The 19,440-nt window shown below is 36.6% G+C and overlaps 1 protein-coding gene across 4 annotated transcripts in view; it reads left to right on the top strand.

The window, feature by feature from the left end:
* Positions 1-19,440, top strand: part of LOC105202528 (axonemal dynein light intermediate polypeptide 1) — a 141,919-nt gene that overhangs the window by 8,079 nt on the left and 114,400 nt on the right. For all 4 annotated transcript variants that reach the window (XM_039458976.1, XM_039458974.1, XM_039458975.1 and 1 more), the window contains exon 4: positions 674-819. In XM_039458976.1, the coding sequence (XP_039314910.1) occupies positions 674-819 (146 nt within the window). The remainder of the gene's footprint in view (positions 1-673; positions 820-19,440) is intronic.

Below are 19,440 nucleotides of genomic sequence, written 5' to 3'. Positions count from 1 at the left end.
GTCAAAACTAGTAACATAAAATGCGTGATTGAAAAATAAACACGCGCAAAAAAAAAGAGACAATGTGTCCAAATAAGTTTGAATGTGTATATACATATTATACTCACTTATTCTGCATAGTGAACAGCTCTTTACCTTCACTAAAATACAGATCCATATCGAATAAAGAGATTTTCCTCTTTTTTTCTTAAATCACTTGTATCACTTTTTGTCACATTCACACACTCCAATCATTCTCATAAGGAAAAAACTATTCTATAGAAAGAAATATTTTATAAAATTGAATAAAAGCTGCAGCATTATGAGATTTTTTAGTCGTATTTTATTATGATTTTTGAAGATAAATATTTAAAATTGGGTTTGAAAATGAAAATAAATGAGATACATTTTAACAATGTAATTTTTGGTTTTGTAAAAATGAATACTTGATCTGTTTCAAAATTATTTCAACCTTTCACATTTTATGTAAATTTTGAAAAGATTCTGTAATATGGAATAAATATATATGGCTCTTTTCTCTCACTTGTCATCAAACACTATACAAGGTAAATTAAAACACACATTGAGTAAATTCAGACAGTAGAGATATCCGTAGGATATTCATGCATCTTTAGAACGTCTTACGTTTTTTGGATATCATGGGCTGTATGAATCATATTTTTATACATTTCAGATGAATTAATACGACAAGTAACTGTAAATTGTGCCGAGCGTGGATTACTGTTATTACGAGTAAGGAATGAAATCAAAATGACATTAGCTGCATATCAGACACTATATCAAAGTAGCATCGCTTTTGGGATGCGTAAAGCACTGCAAGTACTTATCGTTCTAACATCATACTGTATATAGATTTAGAATAACGCCCTTATGCCCGTGAAGAAACATATTCTTGAGGTTATTCTGAAACAACTTTTCCTTTAACAAAAATTTGTGCGAAGTTTTTCACAGGGCGCATATCGCACATAGGAGATAAGCAGAGGCGGCGCAACTCATCGTCTGATACGGGCGATTATGTGATATGTTTGCAGTGATTAATTGATAGCTGGAATACGCTACTCTCCCTCTCCCTTTTCCTCTCCTCTCTTTTATTTTCACACCCTTCTCATTTATTTACCAACTAACTCACTAACACTTTAATTATGAAATTTAAAAATGATAAGTCATCAACTATTAATGGGCTAGTAAGAGTAACCGCGATTGTTGGTGCATAGAATTAACAATTTTATTAATTTAAAAACGGACATATCGACTCTGCTTTGAATCATCTTCAACTACAATTCCTTCTCTCTTGAGCGCAGTTATATACATTTGCTTTTGCGAGATGCTCCTCGGCTGGGCAATTCACCAGTTAGGACTCACGAACAACTTTCATGGGAAGAATAATTTCTGACCACTGTATAGTGCATTAACGTTGACTTTTTAGTCTCTTGTTAGAAATTTTTGTTAAATATTGTGTCCACCGCTCCCCCACCGTAAAATTACTTACCAGAGGAGCTCGCAAATTGACAAAAAACAAGGTCCATTTATTCCACTTGAATTACACGAATTATATGTTGTCATAATGGCATCATAAAGATTGCATAAAATGTTGCATTTTATTCTCAGCATGCCTTGTATATCTAAGAAGCGAATGATTGGAGTGTGTAAATGTGACAAAAAGTGATACAAGTGATTTAAGAAAGACAGAGGAAAATCTCTTTATTCAATATGGATTTGTATTTTTGTGAAGGTAAAGAGCTGATCACTATGCAGACCAATAAATGAGTGTGTGTGTGTGTGTGTGCGCGGCGCGTGCGTGCGTGCGTGTGTGTGTATAGTATATATACATTCAAACTTATTTGGACACGTTGTCTCTTTCTTTTTGTGCGTCTTTATTTTTCAATCACGCATTTTATGTACTACCCAGATAGCACATTGCCGTCTTTGTTGTCGTTTTGACACCAAAATTGTCACTTGGCATCAATTTGACGTCAAATTGGTGTCAAGTGACAATTTTGGTGTCATTTTAGTGTCAAAACGACAACAAAGACGGCAATGTACTATCTGGGTAGTTTTGACTTAAAAATGATATTTACATGTGCAGAATTATTAGAAACAAGGTATCAAATATCGTTTTTAAATCTAGCATAATTTAAGTGTCAGTGAGTAAGTTAGTAATTAAATGAGAAGAGAGTGAGAATGGAGAGCGAGAAGGGGGGAGAGAGGGAGAACAGTGTATTCGAGCTGTCAACTTATCGCTGATGACTGGAAATGTGTCACATAATCGCTCGTATCAAACGGCAAGTTGCCCTTGCCCATCTCCTACATACGTCCCGTGATTCGGTAACTATTTTTTTTAATCATTTAAAAATTAAGCTTTAGACAAATTTTTGCTAAAAAAAAAATTGTTTCAGAATATGTCTCTTCAACGAGGTTATTTTGAATCACTCCATATATTTTCAAATTGACAAATCCATATAGACGAAATATATTTTCCCAGGTATATCATTTATTCATTTGACGTCATGATCGAATTAGTAATTCTTATGACTAATCTGATATTTAAAATGAAATCTAAACATGACGTTCAGAAATTATGTAAATTTGTCATACATAACGTACACTGAGCGTATGAAAAGTTCCGGACTCCTTGATTATTTTGAAAACTAAGCATTTTTGAAAAAAAATGTTTCAAATGAAAGTTATAATAAAATGGCATAAAATGATTTATTTATTGATGATACCAGTTTGACTTTGAGGGATATCGCCAAAATCAGGTCAAGATCAAATAGATTTTTTTGAATTGAATACTTTATTTTGATTCCAATCTAATGGCTGATGTCAAGAGCTTTTCAAAACACTATAACAAAGTTTACTTTTTTTAAATAATTTCCGTATTATGAGGCTTGGAAGTTAGTATCGCTAGCGCTCGGCTCCATCTGATTCTACTGCATGCATGAAACACCCGCACGTGCTATGAACATTACAATTTCGCTTTAAAGAAACGACAATTATAGAAAATACTCAAATTGTTGTCTTTATACAATAGTCTAACAATATGCTAGACGATCAGGGAAACTTAAGACTATATTCGTACAAATTTCATTAGGTATTGCTCTAATTTCATCAGTTATTTGTTGACGTAAATTATCAAGATTTTGAGGTTTTATATTATAAATTCTATCTTTTAATAATCCCCACAAGAAATAGTCCAGTGGATTTAGATCAGATGATCGTGCTGGCCATTCAATATAACTCCTTCGTCCTATCCACCATTTGGGAAAACTTGATTCAAATATTGGTGTACGAGGTGTGTTCAAAAAGTATCGCGAATTTTGTGTTTTTTCAAAAATTATTTATTTATTCATGAATATCTATTTTGTCCCCTTCAAAGTAATCCCCATGAGATATTATACACTTGTGCCAACGGTTTTTCCAATCTTCGAAGCACTTCAAAAAATCATTTTTTTTTATCTTGTTCAGCTCCTCCTTCGATGCCGTCTTTATCTCGTCAAGCGTAGCGTAACGTCGTCCTTTCATGGGCCTCTTCAGTTTAGGGAACAAGAAAAAGTCAAAGGGGGCCAGATCTGGGGAATACGGTGGCTGCGGCATCATTAGTGTGTTGTTTTTGGCCAAAAAGTCGCGCACAAGCAACGATGTGTGAGCAGGGGCGTTATCGTGGTGCAAAAGCCAATTTTTGTTCTTCCACAAATCCGGGCGTTTCTGGCGGATTGCTTCGCGCAAATTGCGCATAACTTGCAGGTAATATTCCTTATTGACCGTTCTACCCTGTGGCAAGAACTCATGATGCACCACGCCCCTGCAATCGAAGAAAACTGTCAGCAAAACTTTCACATTCGACCGAACTTGGCGCGCTTTTTTCGGTCTTGGTTCGTGCGGCAGCTTCCATTGAGATGATTGAGCTTTGGTTTCCACGTCATAACCATAAACCCACGATTCGTCACCAGTTATGACCCTCTGGAGCAAATTTGGGTCGTCGCGGACAGAGTCCAACATCTCATTAGCAATGTTCATGCGATGCTGTTTTTGGTCGCAATTGAGCAATTTTGGTACGAATTTCGCGGCGACCCGTCTCATGCCCAAATCATTGATAAAAATCGAATGGCACGAGCCAATCGATATGTTTAGGTCCTCAGCAACTTCTCTAACGGTGATTCGACGATTGGCCAATACCATTTTCTCCACTTCATTAATTTTTTCGTCTGTTGTTGAAGTGCTCGGGCGTCCGGCACGCTCTTCGTCGTTCACATCTTCTCGGCCTTCTGAGAACATTTTGTACCACCGATAAACGTTGCTTCGGTCCAAGGTAGCTTCTCCGTATGCCACAGTCAACATTCGGAATGCATCCGCGCACTTAATTTCGTTTTTCACACAAAATTTGATACAGGTTCTTTGATCTATTTTTTTGAATAGGTAAAAATCGAAGACGATCCAAAACACGTGCAAGCAAAGCAGCTGTCAACAATTAAGTGAACATTCAAAATGGCCGAGCTTGTCGGCATAAGTGAGAGACATGAGTACCAACATAACGCCACAAAAAAATCGAAATTCGAATATACGTAACCCGCGAAAATTCAAAATTCGCGATACTTTTTTAACACACCTCGTATTTGTAAACCGTAGTGAGGTGGCGCCCCATCTTGCTGGTACCAAATATGTTTTGACGAGCGATGTTCCGTATTACCGGTACTCTTTAATTTTGAAACATGGCTAAGTAATTCTTTGATGTTAGGTTTCCCTTAATAAAAAATGGCCCAACAATCCGGTCATATAAAATTCCAGCCCATACATTGACTTTTTGTAGATTCTGAGCATATGCCTTGTGTATGTAATAAGGATTTTTATCGCTCCAATATCTACACTCGTCGCCAAAATTAAGGGATCACCTATTCTGATTTTGAAAAATAGACGTAATTTAAGAGAGTGTAACTTTATTAAAAATGATCGTAAAAAATTTTAAAAAAAGCATTTTAAAGCTTGGAAACTTTAGTTTTGAGATCAACGATTTACAGATTGTTTACGAAGTTACGCGGATTTAAATGGGGATGTGTTAAATTTCAAAATCTTTTACAAACTTTGCAAAGCGCCATGACGCGAAATAAAAATTGCACGCAAATGCGGTTTACAGTATTCGAAAGCGTGGATTTTTACCTTCAATTCTGAATTATTCAACATTGAAGCAAAAGAGGCCATTTTTGCTTCAGTGTTGCCTAACTCAGTGAAAAAAATCGTATAACGCTCAACAAAAATGCAAATTGAAGGTAAAAATCCACTCTTTTGAATGCTGTAAACCGCATTTGCGTGCAAGTTTTATTTCGCGTCATGGCGCTTTGCAAAGCTTGTAAAAAATTTTGAAATTTAACACATTTAAATAACTTCATAAACAATCTGTAAATCGTTTGATGATTTATCAATCTCAAAATTAGAATTTCCAAGCTTTAAAATGCTTTTTTTTAAATTTTTTACGATCGTTTTTGCCAAAGTTACACTCTTTTGAATTACGCCTATTTTTCGGTGTCAGAATAGATGATACCTTAATTTTGGCGTCGAGTGTATATTTGATAATATAGCAGTGCAGATCGAGACCATAATCGGATGCATACAAGGAAAAAATGCAAGGAGGAACAACACGTGTGTGGCTTTTGCTAACTCAAAAAAAAAACGAGAGAGTTTATTTGGTTGTTACCAACATAAAGAAATAGGCTACATGTGTGCCAACTTATACATAATGTTAAATTGCTTTTCCTAACACTCCACTTCAATTTGACACATGAAAAAAAATAAAGAGAATATTAATTTTTATGTTATACAAAGAAAATACATACATATATATTTGACTGAGTAAAAAAAAACACATTCATAGAAGAAAAAAGAAAGGTTTTAACTTATATAAAGTATCAGACCAAATGTTGACCTTAGTTTTACAAATTGTTCTGCAGTTAAACCTTTTGTAAGAATGTCTGCCTTTTGCTGTGAAGATGGAATGTATAAAACATTTATTACACCCTTTTGGTACAAGTCTTTCACAAAATAATACTTCACATCCAGATGCTTTAAACGTTTCTGATCCCATTTATTAAGACTGTAAATGCAAGATTGATTATCTTTGAAAATTTCAATTGGTTTGTTAATTATTACGTTTAAGTCTTTTAAAATATTATTAATCCAAATCAACTCAGTGCTTGCAGTAGCAAGAGATATATATTCTGCCTCAGTTGAAGAAGTCGCCACAACTGTCTACTTTTTTGTTACCCAACAAACATTTACACCAAATACCTCAAACATGAATCCCAAAGTCGACTTTCTATCTGTATTGCCTGCCCAGTCTGAATTAGCATAGGTTACCAAGGGATTAATTGGTTTGAGATTCTTCTTATAAAGTAATCCGTAATCTGCAGTTGCTTTAAGATACCGAAGTATTCTTTTTAGACCATTCCATTGAACTGATGTAGCATTGGACTTATAACGACTATAAAAATTTACGGCCGCACTGATGTCTGGTCTGCTTGTCAGCATTATATGCATAAGGCACCCAATTTGTTCCCTGTAAGGTTTATCTTCAATGATGCAATTTCCTTCCAGTTTCTTTGGTGGATAGAGAGAACTTCCATAGGTGTTCTTGTAGAATGACACTCCTTCATGCCAAATTTCTGCAGCAGTTTTTCTACATAGCCGGGTTGACTTAGAAACATTCCCGTTTTACCTCGTTCTATTTTTATGCCCAAAAAACACTTCAGTGATCTTAGATCTTTAGTTTTGAATTCTGACATAAGTGCAGATTTGAATACATTTATCAAGTGCTCTGAATTTCCAGTAATAATCATATCGTCTACATACAGAAGTAAATAGACTATTGTTTCATTTGTTTTATAAACATACAGGCATTTGTCATGATTAGATTGTACAAAATCCAAAGATCTGACAAAATTATCAAATTTTTCATTCCACTGACGAGGTGCTTGTTTCGAGCCATACAACGACTTATTCAGCCTACAAACAAATTGACGATTCTTTTCAAAACCCTGGGGCTGCTTCATATAAATTTCCTTCTTCAAACGTCTATGTAGGAAAGCATTTTTGACATCTAGTTGATGAGCTATCAGGTTTTGATGATTTATGACAGCTAGAAGCACTCTAACAGTTGTCAAATGTGCCACTGGGGGGTTATCATAGGTTTTATGATAATCTAGTCCTTTTTCTTGTGTGAAGTCTCTTGCGACCAATCGAGCTTTATAGCGATCTTCTCCATCAATTTCATTATGCTTTATTCGAAAAATCCACTTGTTATTTATTGCTTTCTTTCCAGATGGTAGTTTAGTTAGAAGGTTTTATTTTCTTCAAGTGTTTGAATTTCTTCATTGATGGCCTCAGACCACTTTTCTTCATCTGATTTTTTTTTGATGTCTTCATATCTTTCAGGAATATTTGCTATAAAAACCTCAGCACTCATTGCATAGGATACATAATCTTTTAAATATGTAGGCTTTCTTCTTTCTCTTTGTGAACGTCTACATTCAGGTAATTTTTACTTTTGTTTTACTTTCTGTTCTTCAATCTGATTTTCTTCGATTTCATATTCTTCAATTTTTTGTTCTTCAAGATTTTTTTTGTAACATTACACCCCTCCACCGTGCCGCCACTAGACCGACCGTCCGTCAAGACGGTCTAGACCGCGGCCGAGCACGTGCACGTGCTCGGCATTACGTAAGACCACCACGTGCTACCGCGCGCGAGCGGCGCGCCACGCGCCGCGTTCGGCAAGCATTCCCACTCCGGTTGGCTCGACCGCGCGAGCTGATTGGTGCGTCCAGCCGCGCGGAACGGTATATAAGCCGGCAGTGGGCAGCCGACGAGAGATCCTTCCGAACACCTGATCTCATTGGATCATCCCCAGCGCTGGGCATACTCGGCGCCTCCTAGCTCGGGGATTCTCGAGCACCTCCTCGGGAACGGGCATTCTTGTTCCAGCCCTCCCGCGACGGGTATCCCCGTCATCCCCGAGACTGGGTATGCTCGGCCAATCCGATCCGCTTAGCCGCGCGACGGGCATTCTCGTCGCGCGGGCAATCCAATCCGCTGAGCCGTGTGACGGGCATCTTCGTCACGCGGCCAATCCGGACCGTTCAGCCGGACGACGGGCATTCTCGTCGTCCGGCCAATCCGACCAGACCGTTCCCAGTGTCCCCGGGCATTCTCGGAGACCGTCCGCGTCGACACCGCTCCTGTGTCCGCTTACCGTACCTCACGGGGTGTTCATCCCGCGAGATGAGGCCGCACCGGCCGACACCGTCGACGACCCTCGCGCAGCGCGAAACTGTCCGTCGCGCCGCGAGCCGTCGAAACCGAGACCGTAACCGGTCAGCCGCACGGGCCAATCACGACCTGATCACGGCATTAGAGTTCGCCGCCGCGCGGCAACTCTAAATACGGATACCGCACGCCCAGAGCGTAAGCCGAATCCGTCCGTACACTTACCGACTTATCCGAGTCCGTCCGTTTCCGTAACCGCGAGTCCGTTCTTGTATATTACGTTACGCCGCGAATTATATATTTTGTCCGCGAAGCCAAAGATTGTTTAACCGAGCAACTCCGATTGCTAACTCCGAGCGCCTAGCGCATAACTCGCGTCCGTCCGTTTTCTCTAGTTATTTGAATCCGTTTTTTCTTTATGTTTAGACATTAAGTAAGCCGCGAATAAATTGTGTCCGTTCTTTTAGTTTCACGCATTGTGCAATCAAGCGCTCCGGTGCCGTAATACCACTCGTGTATCTCAATATTATCCGATACCGATATCGGAACCTTATGAGTATTTTGTACGAAACCAAAGAGTTCTAAGATTATTTTGTACACTCTAAAATACAGTTAAGCTATTTTGTTTTACCATCAAACCAAGGCATTATCATTTAACACGAACCCGGACATCCGGCGAGCACATCCGAGCAACCGATCCTGAACACGATCCCGTAACCTCACCGAGAAACTACCAGCGTTACATCTTTAAATTCATTCTCCCCTTGAATTCTATTCTTCTTCCTCATCTGAATCAATAGAGTTTATGTCTTCTTCATTTTCTAAAACATTCCAGTCTGCTAGTTCTCTTTTTTTTGTAATATTTTGACTCGTCAAAAATTACATCTCTTCCTTAATTAAATTATTTTTCCATCTGCTGGACACCACACACGATATCACGACATTTGGAGACTATCCGACTAGATAACATTCTTTGATTCTTGACTCCATTTTTCCTCGTACAAGTTCCTTGGATATCTTCAAGTAAGCTAAACATCTGAAGATTCTGATTTTTTTCAGACAAGGTGTTTCCCCGTACCATAATCTTGCAGGAACACACTCTTCCAGAGCTGCGGTTGGACAACGATTAATTATAAATACTGCTGCCAGTACTGCTTTACTCCATAATTTCTTGCTGAGTCCAGAATTTAACAACATACATTTAGTTTTTTCTTGAATAGTTCTGTTAATCCTCTCCGCCACTCCATTTTGTTGTGGCGTATATCTTATTGTAAATTCAAATTGAATACTCTTTTCTTCAAAATAGTTCTTCATTTCATTTGAGACAAACTCCTTTCCATTATCACAGCGAAATGTGCTCAATTTTTTGTTGAAATGAGCTGTTGACATTGCTTCGTATATTTTAAAATATTTAAAAGCTTCTGACTTTGATTGTAATAAATAGACAATAGTGAAATGAGTAAAATCATCGACAAAAGTCATGATATACTTTTTCTTATCATATGACTCAGGAGAAATTGGTTCGCATAAGTCACTATGAACAACCTGTAATGGACGACTTGCTCTAGTTCTTTTCTGCTTGTGAGGCAATTTGCAGTGTTTTCTATGCATGCATATTTCACATACTTTATTTTTAAGTTTAACATTTGACATTTCATTTACTATTCTTTCTAATTTTTTAAGACTTGAATCGGAGATATGGCCTAACCGTTTGTGTCAGATTTCCTTCGCTTCCGTGGTTAGATAAGCTGTTTCATTTAATTTTTTTGCTTTAATTTCGTACAATTTTCCAACGCGTTTTCCAGCTGCTAATACATTATTATCTTTAGAGTTTAAGACTTTACCATTTTCAAATATAATTTTACAGCCATTAGTTTCTAATTTTCCAACTGATAAAAGATTAATATTTAAATCAGGTAACAAAATACCAGAAAGAGAAATGTGTGTCTTTATACCATTAACTGTAGTAATAAATGTTATATCACCTTTTTCCTTGACAATCATTGTTTCTTTCTTTTTAGCAACTTTAATTTGCATTGGTTTCTTTAAAGGAACGATATTTACAAGCATTGAACGTCGAGATACAAAATGTTCTGATGCTGCTGAGTCTACGTACCAAGTAAAATAATCAGAGTCTTCTTCGCTTACACTTAGACAATTAGCAATATAGACGTTATCATCAATACGTTTGAGTTCATCAAATTCCTTACATTCAGCAAAGAATGCATAGCTTCTGTTTATCGATGCGGCTGCTGCAGTTGTTTCCGTCCGTTCCTGTAGCATTTGCTTGTTCTACCTTTTTATTCAATGGCTTCTTGCATTCGCTTCTTTTGTGTCCAACGATACCACAGTTGTGACAAGCAAATGGGAAGGCTGACTTATTTGTTCTAGTGATTTCGTTATTTGAGAGTTGAGCACCACCTCTGAATTTCGATGAGCGACCTCCTCTTGCTGAGAATGGCTTTCCTCGCCCTCTTCCTGAATTCGCAGAGAAAGCCACTGATGACTGTACTTCAGAAGTTTGTTTTACTTTTCTTGCTTGTAGCATTCGTTTTGATTCTTTGTCAAAAAGTCTATTTTTAACGAAATTTAATGACAAGTGTTCAGTCGACATAGTTTCTATTGCTGTACATACATTATATTCCGGCGGCATACTTACAAGGAAACACAGGGAAGTGTCCGCCTCAGATTAAAACGAGTTTTTAATATGTTGTAGTACAGATAAAAATAAGGGACACGTATTTTTTTATACGTGCCCATACGCACTTTAAGGGGGTGAAACACCCCTTTGAAGAAAATCGGTTTTGTTCTTCCTAAGCGTATGCCGTCGAAACTATAAGAGGGGGAGACCCTATAACTTAGGGTCATTTCCTATCTTGAAATAGAATGTTTACGTCTCGGCAGTATTGACATGTATAGATTCAAGAGTTATGTATGTAAGGAAATAACCCAAAGTGCACGCGCCAGTAGCGTGGTTATGCATATTTCTACACTAATCGAATTTAATAAACACTATTTAATAAACATTAATTGAATTGTATAAATGCAGTACAAAAGATGAAATTTCTAACTAATTTTTTAATTAGTTTTATGTTAGTTCTCTTGTTGTTAGTTGATGAGCGTTAGATAGTGAAGGTATGGAATGTGAGTAATAATTTTTTATAATCCAAATCTCCTTATTTATAAAATGTTGAAGAGAACAAATATTCTAATTGAATCATGTAGACCAGTAAATAAATGTTTAACTTATATTAATTACATATTATTTTCTAAACAAGAAATTAATCTCTTACAACACCGTAATTGTTGTTATTCTTTAGTGTAGTGTCGTTTTATTTTGTAGTAAATGTTTTTCTCAATGTCTGCGTTTTCATGTTAGACACAGACTGTCCTCGAAATGTTTTTGTCATCTTATGCGAGAAAAACATGCATTCAACTTTCATTGAGAACATTTTTCTTTATCTCTTATAGTTTCGACGATACACGCTTCAAAAGAAAAAACCCGATTTTCTTCAAAGGGGTGTTTCATCCTTAGAAGGGTATTAGGACACGTGTAAAAAATACGTGTCCCTTATTTTATTCTGTATAACATATTAAAGGCACGTCGAAATCGGAGGGAGTCACTTCCATAGCGCACGAACGCGCGGACGGGTGCGCGTACCGTGCGTATAGAGAGGTTTTTAATTATTTTTGGAAAATGTTGTATCGTAACTTTATCATATACCGTTGAATTCGTAATAAAATAAGCTTTATTTTGCTTATAAAAAAAATAAAAATTTTGAAAAAAAATAGGTAAGTGGTGGGGAAAGTATTAAAAAAAATTAAAAAAAAAATTTTTTTCCGCTTTTATAAATTACTCTTCGAGCCATTCAACTTTCATTTGAAACATTTTTTTCTATCTCTTATAGTTTCGACGGCATACGCTTCAAAAGAAAAAAACCGATTTTCTTCAAAGGGGTGTTTCACCCCCTTAAAGTGCGTATGGGCACGTATAAAAAAATACATGTCCCTTATTTTTATCTGTACTACAATATATTAAAAACTCGTTTTAATCTGAGGCGGACACTTCCCTGTGTTTCCTTGTTAGTAATAAGTGACATATAATATCAATCTCTTCCATTTTTCTGCCTGTTGCTTTCAGTTGACGAATAAGTTTTTCGAATTTTTGGAAGTGTTGTTCCATAGTTTCAGTAGAGGGATTATGCTTTTACCTTATATAGTCAAGAGTTGTTTTCTTACTCTTAATTGTTCGGCTAGATTTTTCCGCTGATAGGTTTCTTCCAGCGTTTTCCAGACATCATATGCTGTTTCCTTATCCATTGCATACGAAATATGACTTTCAGCAAACTTCTGTACGATGAGATTCTTACACCTTTTGTCCTTTGCCCTTAACCTAAAGCTAGCATTTCTTTCTTCTCAAACAACTCGTTCCGAATTAGTTTCTTCGGCTGCCGCTTGCACGTATACTGGCCTGTCTTCCACATATTTTAACAAGTTTTTTCTCGTCCAACAGACATTCCATGCGAAATTTCCAATTTTTGTAATTACTTCCATCGAAAAGATTTTGTATTTTTCCTGTTCAGCTTCTTCCACCATGTTGGTCCGTCGTCCTTCTTCCAGAGACGTTCTAAAATAGCCTTTTTTCGATCTTGTACGCTCTCAATCTCACTTTTTATACATTTACCAGTGCTACACGCTTACTGGGCCCATAACCTGATAATATAGCAGTGTAGATCGAGACCACAATCGGATGCATACAAGGAAAAAATGCAAGGAGGAACAACACGTGTGTGGCTTTTGCTAACTCAAAAAAACGAGAGAGTTTATTCGGTTATTACCAACATAAAGAAATAGGCTACATGTGTGCCAACTTATACATAATGTTAAATTACTTTCCCTAATAATATTTATATCAATTTACATTCCCGATTAGCTAAAAAATAGTTTTATCTGAAAAAATAATGTTACAAACAGAAATTTTCTATTGATATTTAACGCATTTTTTTCACAAAATTTTATGCACAACCATCAAAATCGTCTTCACATAATTCTTGTACTAAATGGATTTTATGTGGATGGAATTTTTGTTTTCTTACAATTTCACAGATTGACATAGGATTTATATCATGTTGTTATGCAACTTTTCAAAAAAAATTACGCGAATTTTCTACAAAAGACTGCATAACATTTAATGCTTTATCAGGATTTATCGCTGTTGTAGGTCTATCTTGTCTACCTCGATTTTTGACAGAAACTGCTTCTTCAAAACGTACATTACGAATGACAGTCAGTTTAGATACACGATTGTTCTCATTTCTAAAAATTTGGTTAAAATGTTCTGTCACTGAGATGTAAGATTTTATACGATCACCCCATTCTCGTATCATCAAAAGAGATATACTCTCTATCTTAGTGAGCATTACTACTTTATAAACTTCATTTACAGATGTCAAGAAGACGTGTAGCGATCAAATGAGCATAATAGGAGAGATCTCTAGCTTATGTAGCTTCCAGGTTGGTGGAAAAGAGGAGGGAGGGAAGGAGGGAAAGAGAAATACACACACAGATAGGCGCGCGCATGCATTCACACATAACAGGTAGAAATCAGATCTGGCAAAATTCCCGCGATACATTATGGATAATATACTAGTAGCAGTACTAACATTCAAGCCTTATAACTCGGAAAGTATTTAAGGAATATAAACTTTGTTTTAATGTTTTAAAATGTTCTTGACATAGGTTCTTAACATCAGCTATTACCCAGAAAACATTTTGCTGGTAAATGTCCGGCAAATCACGCGCAAAAGGGATTTTTAAAATTCAAGCAAAACCTTGTCCAAGTGGGTCGTCATATAACTAATAAATCGCCAGCAAACTTTGCTCGCAACACTCTTATTATAAACATGTGAGATGCATGCCAAATCAACAAGCAATATCCATACATATTGTGCAAGCAATATGCTAACAATATGTGCATGCAATATGCGTATAATATATGCAAGCATCACGCACAATATGTTGGCGATTTGTTACTTATATGACAACCCTGCCGAAAATGTGCGATTAAAACTGGTTTAAAAAAAAGTAATCCGAATCGATCGGAATTTCTGCACCAAAAATATGCTATTAAGACCGATTGAAAATAAGATCGAAACCCAGATAGATGTATTAAAACAAAATACATTAATGTAAACGTAATAAATGTTTAGTTTACAAAAAAATATTTCTTTAATCATCAAAAGGTCCAATAAAAGCGAGAATAAATAAGATGTCAATAAAATTCTATAATTAGACATTTATATAAATGAAAAACGCTGGACGTTTCGGGCTAACTTGCCCCTTATCAACATAAAATTATTTACATAATTAAAACGTTTGCGGTGCGAATGGGAATGCAATAGTTGGAACGTTGATGTGATGTTGTCCGTATAATGTCATCTCTAATAGTTGGATGAAAACGAGAGCTTCGTAAAGACGGTTACATGTATCGTTATCATGAGATATGTGTATATAGTATATATAGTAATAAGATATAGTAGTGTATATAGTAATAAGATATCTTATTCATGGTCAAAGTTTTCCAAATTCACGGAGCACATGACAAACGAACCGTCTCCGAGGAGAGATATAGCAGAAAATATCATTTTTTGGGCGGCAACCGTCGCTGACGGACATTTTGTGTATCCAGTCATTTATTATATAAAGGTATTTTTCTGAAACCTATAAGTGTCATCCTTTCTGCCCTTCAGTTACGGCTTCTTAAATATTCCTAGGCAGTTCCTGACCATCTAGTTTCCCCGCCTTACAGTCAAAGTAAGATATCTTATTATATACACACATATCTCATGATAACGATACATGTAACCGTCCTTACGAAGCTCTCGTTTTCATCCAACTATTAGAGATGACATTATACGGACGACATCACATTAACGTTCCAACTATTGCGTTCCCATTCGCACCGCAAACGTTTTAATTATGTAAATAATTTTATGTTGATAAGGGGCAAGTTAGCCCGAAACGTTCAGCGTTTTTCATTTATGTAAATGTCTAATTATAGAATTTTATTGACATCTTATTTATTCTCGCTCTTATTGGACCTTTTGATGATTAATGATTGTTTTTACACAAAAGAGCACAAACTAATTTATGAAACTATTTCTTGTATCCTTTTTGTTAAAAAGGATTAAAAAAAGATTAAATTTGAATTAACTATTTAATTTTTGTACAAGATTAAATAACAATACAAATTGTTATTTACATGTAAAAATTATAAAAATTTATGTGAAACAGCGTTCCACACACGTCACATCTGAAAAGAATGAGAGCGAGTATTCGTCTCAAGGTTACAACAAGCAGCTCTTAAAAGTCTCACTAAAGTTATGAGCTGGAGAGTCGGCCGCGGTGGCTAGATATAACACCTGTGGCCGCATTCGACTCACGAGAAGATCTCCCGCGTGACCGCCTAGCGGTGATGCCAGCACTCACTTGTTAAATCCATTTCAATCCGAAATTACAGGATTTCATAAATTATAATTAAATCGAATTTTAATACATACATGTACTTAATTCACGGAATCATGTAAACAGATATGATTCTGCAAATTAAATATATATTACTGTACCTTACTTCAAAAAGTAAGGTGAATTTTGTTATAAAATGAAAAATCTTTAATTATTCATCCAAATCAATTTCATCCCCTTCGAAGTATTCTCCCTCCCATACAATGCACTTATGCCAACGTTTTTTCCATTCTTCGAAGCATGTCAAAAAGTTGTTTCCTGGTATAGCCTTCAAAGCGCGCAGCGATTTACGTTGAATCTCTTCAATAGATTCAAAGCGGTGTCCCCGGAGCGGTCTTTTGAGTTTGGGAAATAGCCAAAAGTTACACGGAGCTAAGTCAGGTAAATAAGGCGGTTGCGGAACGATATGAGTGGAATTTTTGGCGAAAAACTCACGAAGAATCAATGCCGTTTTTGGCACCAAACGAGATTTGACTTTTCTAAGGCCCAAATGATCCTTCAAAATTGTTTGAACTGATCCAATTGAAATGCCAACCATATCGACAAGGTCTTTAATTGTCAATCGACGATTTTCGAGCAACAATTCCTTGATTTTCTTTACGTGTTGTTCATCAGTTGACGGTCGTCCGGAGCGTTCCAAGTCATCAGGACGTTCTCTGCCTTTTTTGAAGTCTTTGTACCACTTATAAACATTTTTCTGCGACATAGTCGATTCACCGAAGGCCCTCTGCAACATTCTGCACGTTTCCGCAGCCGAAATTTCATTCCGCAAACAAAATTTAATGGCACTTCTTTGCTCAGACATTGTAAAAATCGCCAAAATCACTTTTAGTCGTTTAGAAAATACAAGCGTAACTACCCAGATAGCCAAACGTGAATACTCAATCTAAATCAAATAATAGCAGAAATTAAGTTGCTCGTCAATTGCTATTATGTTGCCTATAATTTAATGAAACAAAAATGTTTTTGTTAATTCAGTATTAATATGCTGAGTTTTATTGTCAAACAACGGCAGAACAATTGTTGCAACCAATGTTTACAAGGTGTGATCAAAAGGTAAGGTGACTTTTTGAATTTCGCGCGCTCTGTACACTCTAATTTCAAAATTTTTTTTTTGTGTTAGTACACTCGTCACGATCATATGTTCACAGTTTTGACTATATAGCATGTGTTGTTTTTATGTGAGAGGCATAAAGGTTAGATTCGTGTTTGCGTGCTCGGCGATTTTTTGCTGTTGAAAATAATGGAGCAGAGAGTTTGTATTAATTTTTGTGTAAAAAATGGTATTAAGTGTTCAAAAACTCTTGAAATGTTGACAGTGGCGTACGGTGAGTCAACTTTGAGCAAAAAAAATGTTTATAAATGGTATAAATTATTCCAAGAGGTCCGAGAAAATGTTAACGATGAACCTCGCTCTGGACGCCCCAGCACGTCAAAAACCGACGAAAATGTTCAGGAAGTGAAAGAAATTGTGTTGAAAAATCGTCGAATCACGATTAGAGAAATAGCTGATGATCTTAACATATCGTTTGGCTCATGCCAATCAATTTTAACGGATGTTTTGGGTATGACACGTGTGTCAGCGAAATTCGTTTCAAAACTGCTTAATTTTGATCAGAAGCAGCGTCGCATGAACATCGCCCAAGACATATTGAACGACGTCAATGATGATCCTGACCTGCTCAAAAGGGTTATAACTGGTGACGAAACATGGGTATATGGTTATGACGTCGAAACCAAAGCCCAATCATCCCAGTGGAAGAGTCCAGGAGAGCCAAGACCGAAAAAGGCACGCCAAGTTCGTTCGAATGTGAAGGTTTTGCTCACAGTTTTCGTTGATTACCATGGCGTTGTGCATCAAGAATTCCTACCACAAAGTCGTACGGTAAACAAGAAGTATTACCTTAAGGTTATGCGGCGTTTGCGTGAATCAATAAGAAAAAAACGTCCGGAAGTGTGGAAAGAAAATTCATGGATTCTGCACCATGATAATGCACCTGCGCACACGTCGTTACTAGTGAGTACTTTTTTGGCCAAAAACAATACTATCATCATGCCTCAGCCACCGTATTCACCAGATTTGGCCCCCTGCGACTTTTTCCTCTTCCCAAAATTGAAAAGGCCTATGAAAGGACGAAGATTTGCGACGATTGAGGAGATTAAGGCTGCATTACTGGAGGAGCTCAAGGCAATACTCAAAAGTGCATTTCAAAAATGTTTTGATGACTGGAAAAAGCGCTGGCACAAATGCATTGTATCAGAGGGGGATTATTTTGAAGGGGATAACATAATTTTGGATGAATAAATAAATATTTTTTTATAAAAATGAAAAGTTACCTTACTTTTTGATCACACTTCGTATAGCAATCTGATAGCAATATGTGAACAACGATTATCATTCATGAGTTGTGAGCAACGTGTCGGCAACGGAATGGTAATATAAAGTTAACAGAAACATGTGAGTATTACTTTTATTCATAAGTTGTGAGCAACATGTCGGCAACCGAATAGCAACTCTACTATAATAATAATTGCTGAAAAATTTTCAGCATTTAGTTGACAATGATGTGCATTATTATTGAGTGAGAGAAGTGCACGTAAACGCCAGTACCTAAGCGACCAACTGAAGCGAAGCATACTTGCGCATGCATCGCCTGACCTACTTTTTTACTCTTATTATGAATGTACATCATTTATCGTTGTGTGTTTCATAAAACTAGTGAAAATTCAAAATGGCCCAGTGTCAGCAATGCATTTTCGACTTTTAGCAGCCACACTAATAGCATGGAAGGGGAAGACTAGTACGTATGTATGTGGGCGCTTCGCGTGTATGTGTAGAAGCCGCGTGTCGCGCGCGGAGGGATACCGATTCCGTCGGTGTGCGTGTATACAGTCATGAGCTAAAAGGTTGCAACACTTTTTTTTGATGAGTTTTGGAACATAGTTTTGCTTTTAACTCACTAAGCGCTCACCGATCTGCTCTATCTGTTGAACATAAGTCTTGATATGACACAAATTTTGTAACAAGATCTATATGGTATTTATAGAAGAGATATGAAAAGGATTAAAAATCTTTTTACCTGTTGTTTATAACATGATGGCAATTTAAAAACACAATATGTTGCACGTCAGTTGTTCACAAATTGCTGAAAATCGTTGTCATCAGATTGCCGACGGATTTTCTACAAGTTTCTTGCATTGTCTGCAATCTGAGGGCAACCTAACAGCAACACTTGTTTCCTACCCATTGTTTAGATTTTAAGGATATCTGATGTGTTGTGCGCCAGTTGCCAGCAAGTTGCTGAAAACTGAGTTTAAAGTCTATTGCCAATAGATTGTTGGAAACTTGCCATTATTATATTTTGAAAATTGTTACTAACAAAAACATACTGAAAAGAGGATACCCCCTTCTGTTGCTTTGCTGACAACTTATGAGCGAAATTTGTGGCAAGTTGCCGACAATTTGCAATCTTTTGGCTATATGGATATATGACTAATGATTACATTCACATGAAATTGGCACAGATGTCACTAACAGTAGTACCAACATAAAAATAAAACAGTTTGCTCAATTCGATTAGCGCGGGAAGTTTAAATTAAAAATTCACCTTACTTTTTGAACACAATAGTATACCTTGCTGCTAGATGTATAATTACTTTTTT

Source organism: Solenopsis invicta, chromosome 16 (assembly GCF_016802725.1).
Source record: "Solenopsis invicta isolate M01_SB chromosome 16, UNIL_Sinv_3.0, whole genome shotgun sequence".
Taxonomy (NCBI): Eukaryota; Metazoa; Arthropoda; class Insecta; order Hymenoptera; family Formicidae; genus Solenopsis; species Solenopsis invicta.
Note: the sequence above shows the minus strand (reverse complement) of the source record. Positions and strands in the feature narration are given on the sequence as shown.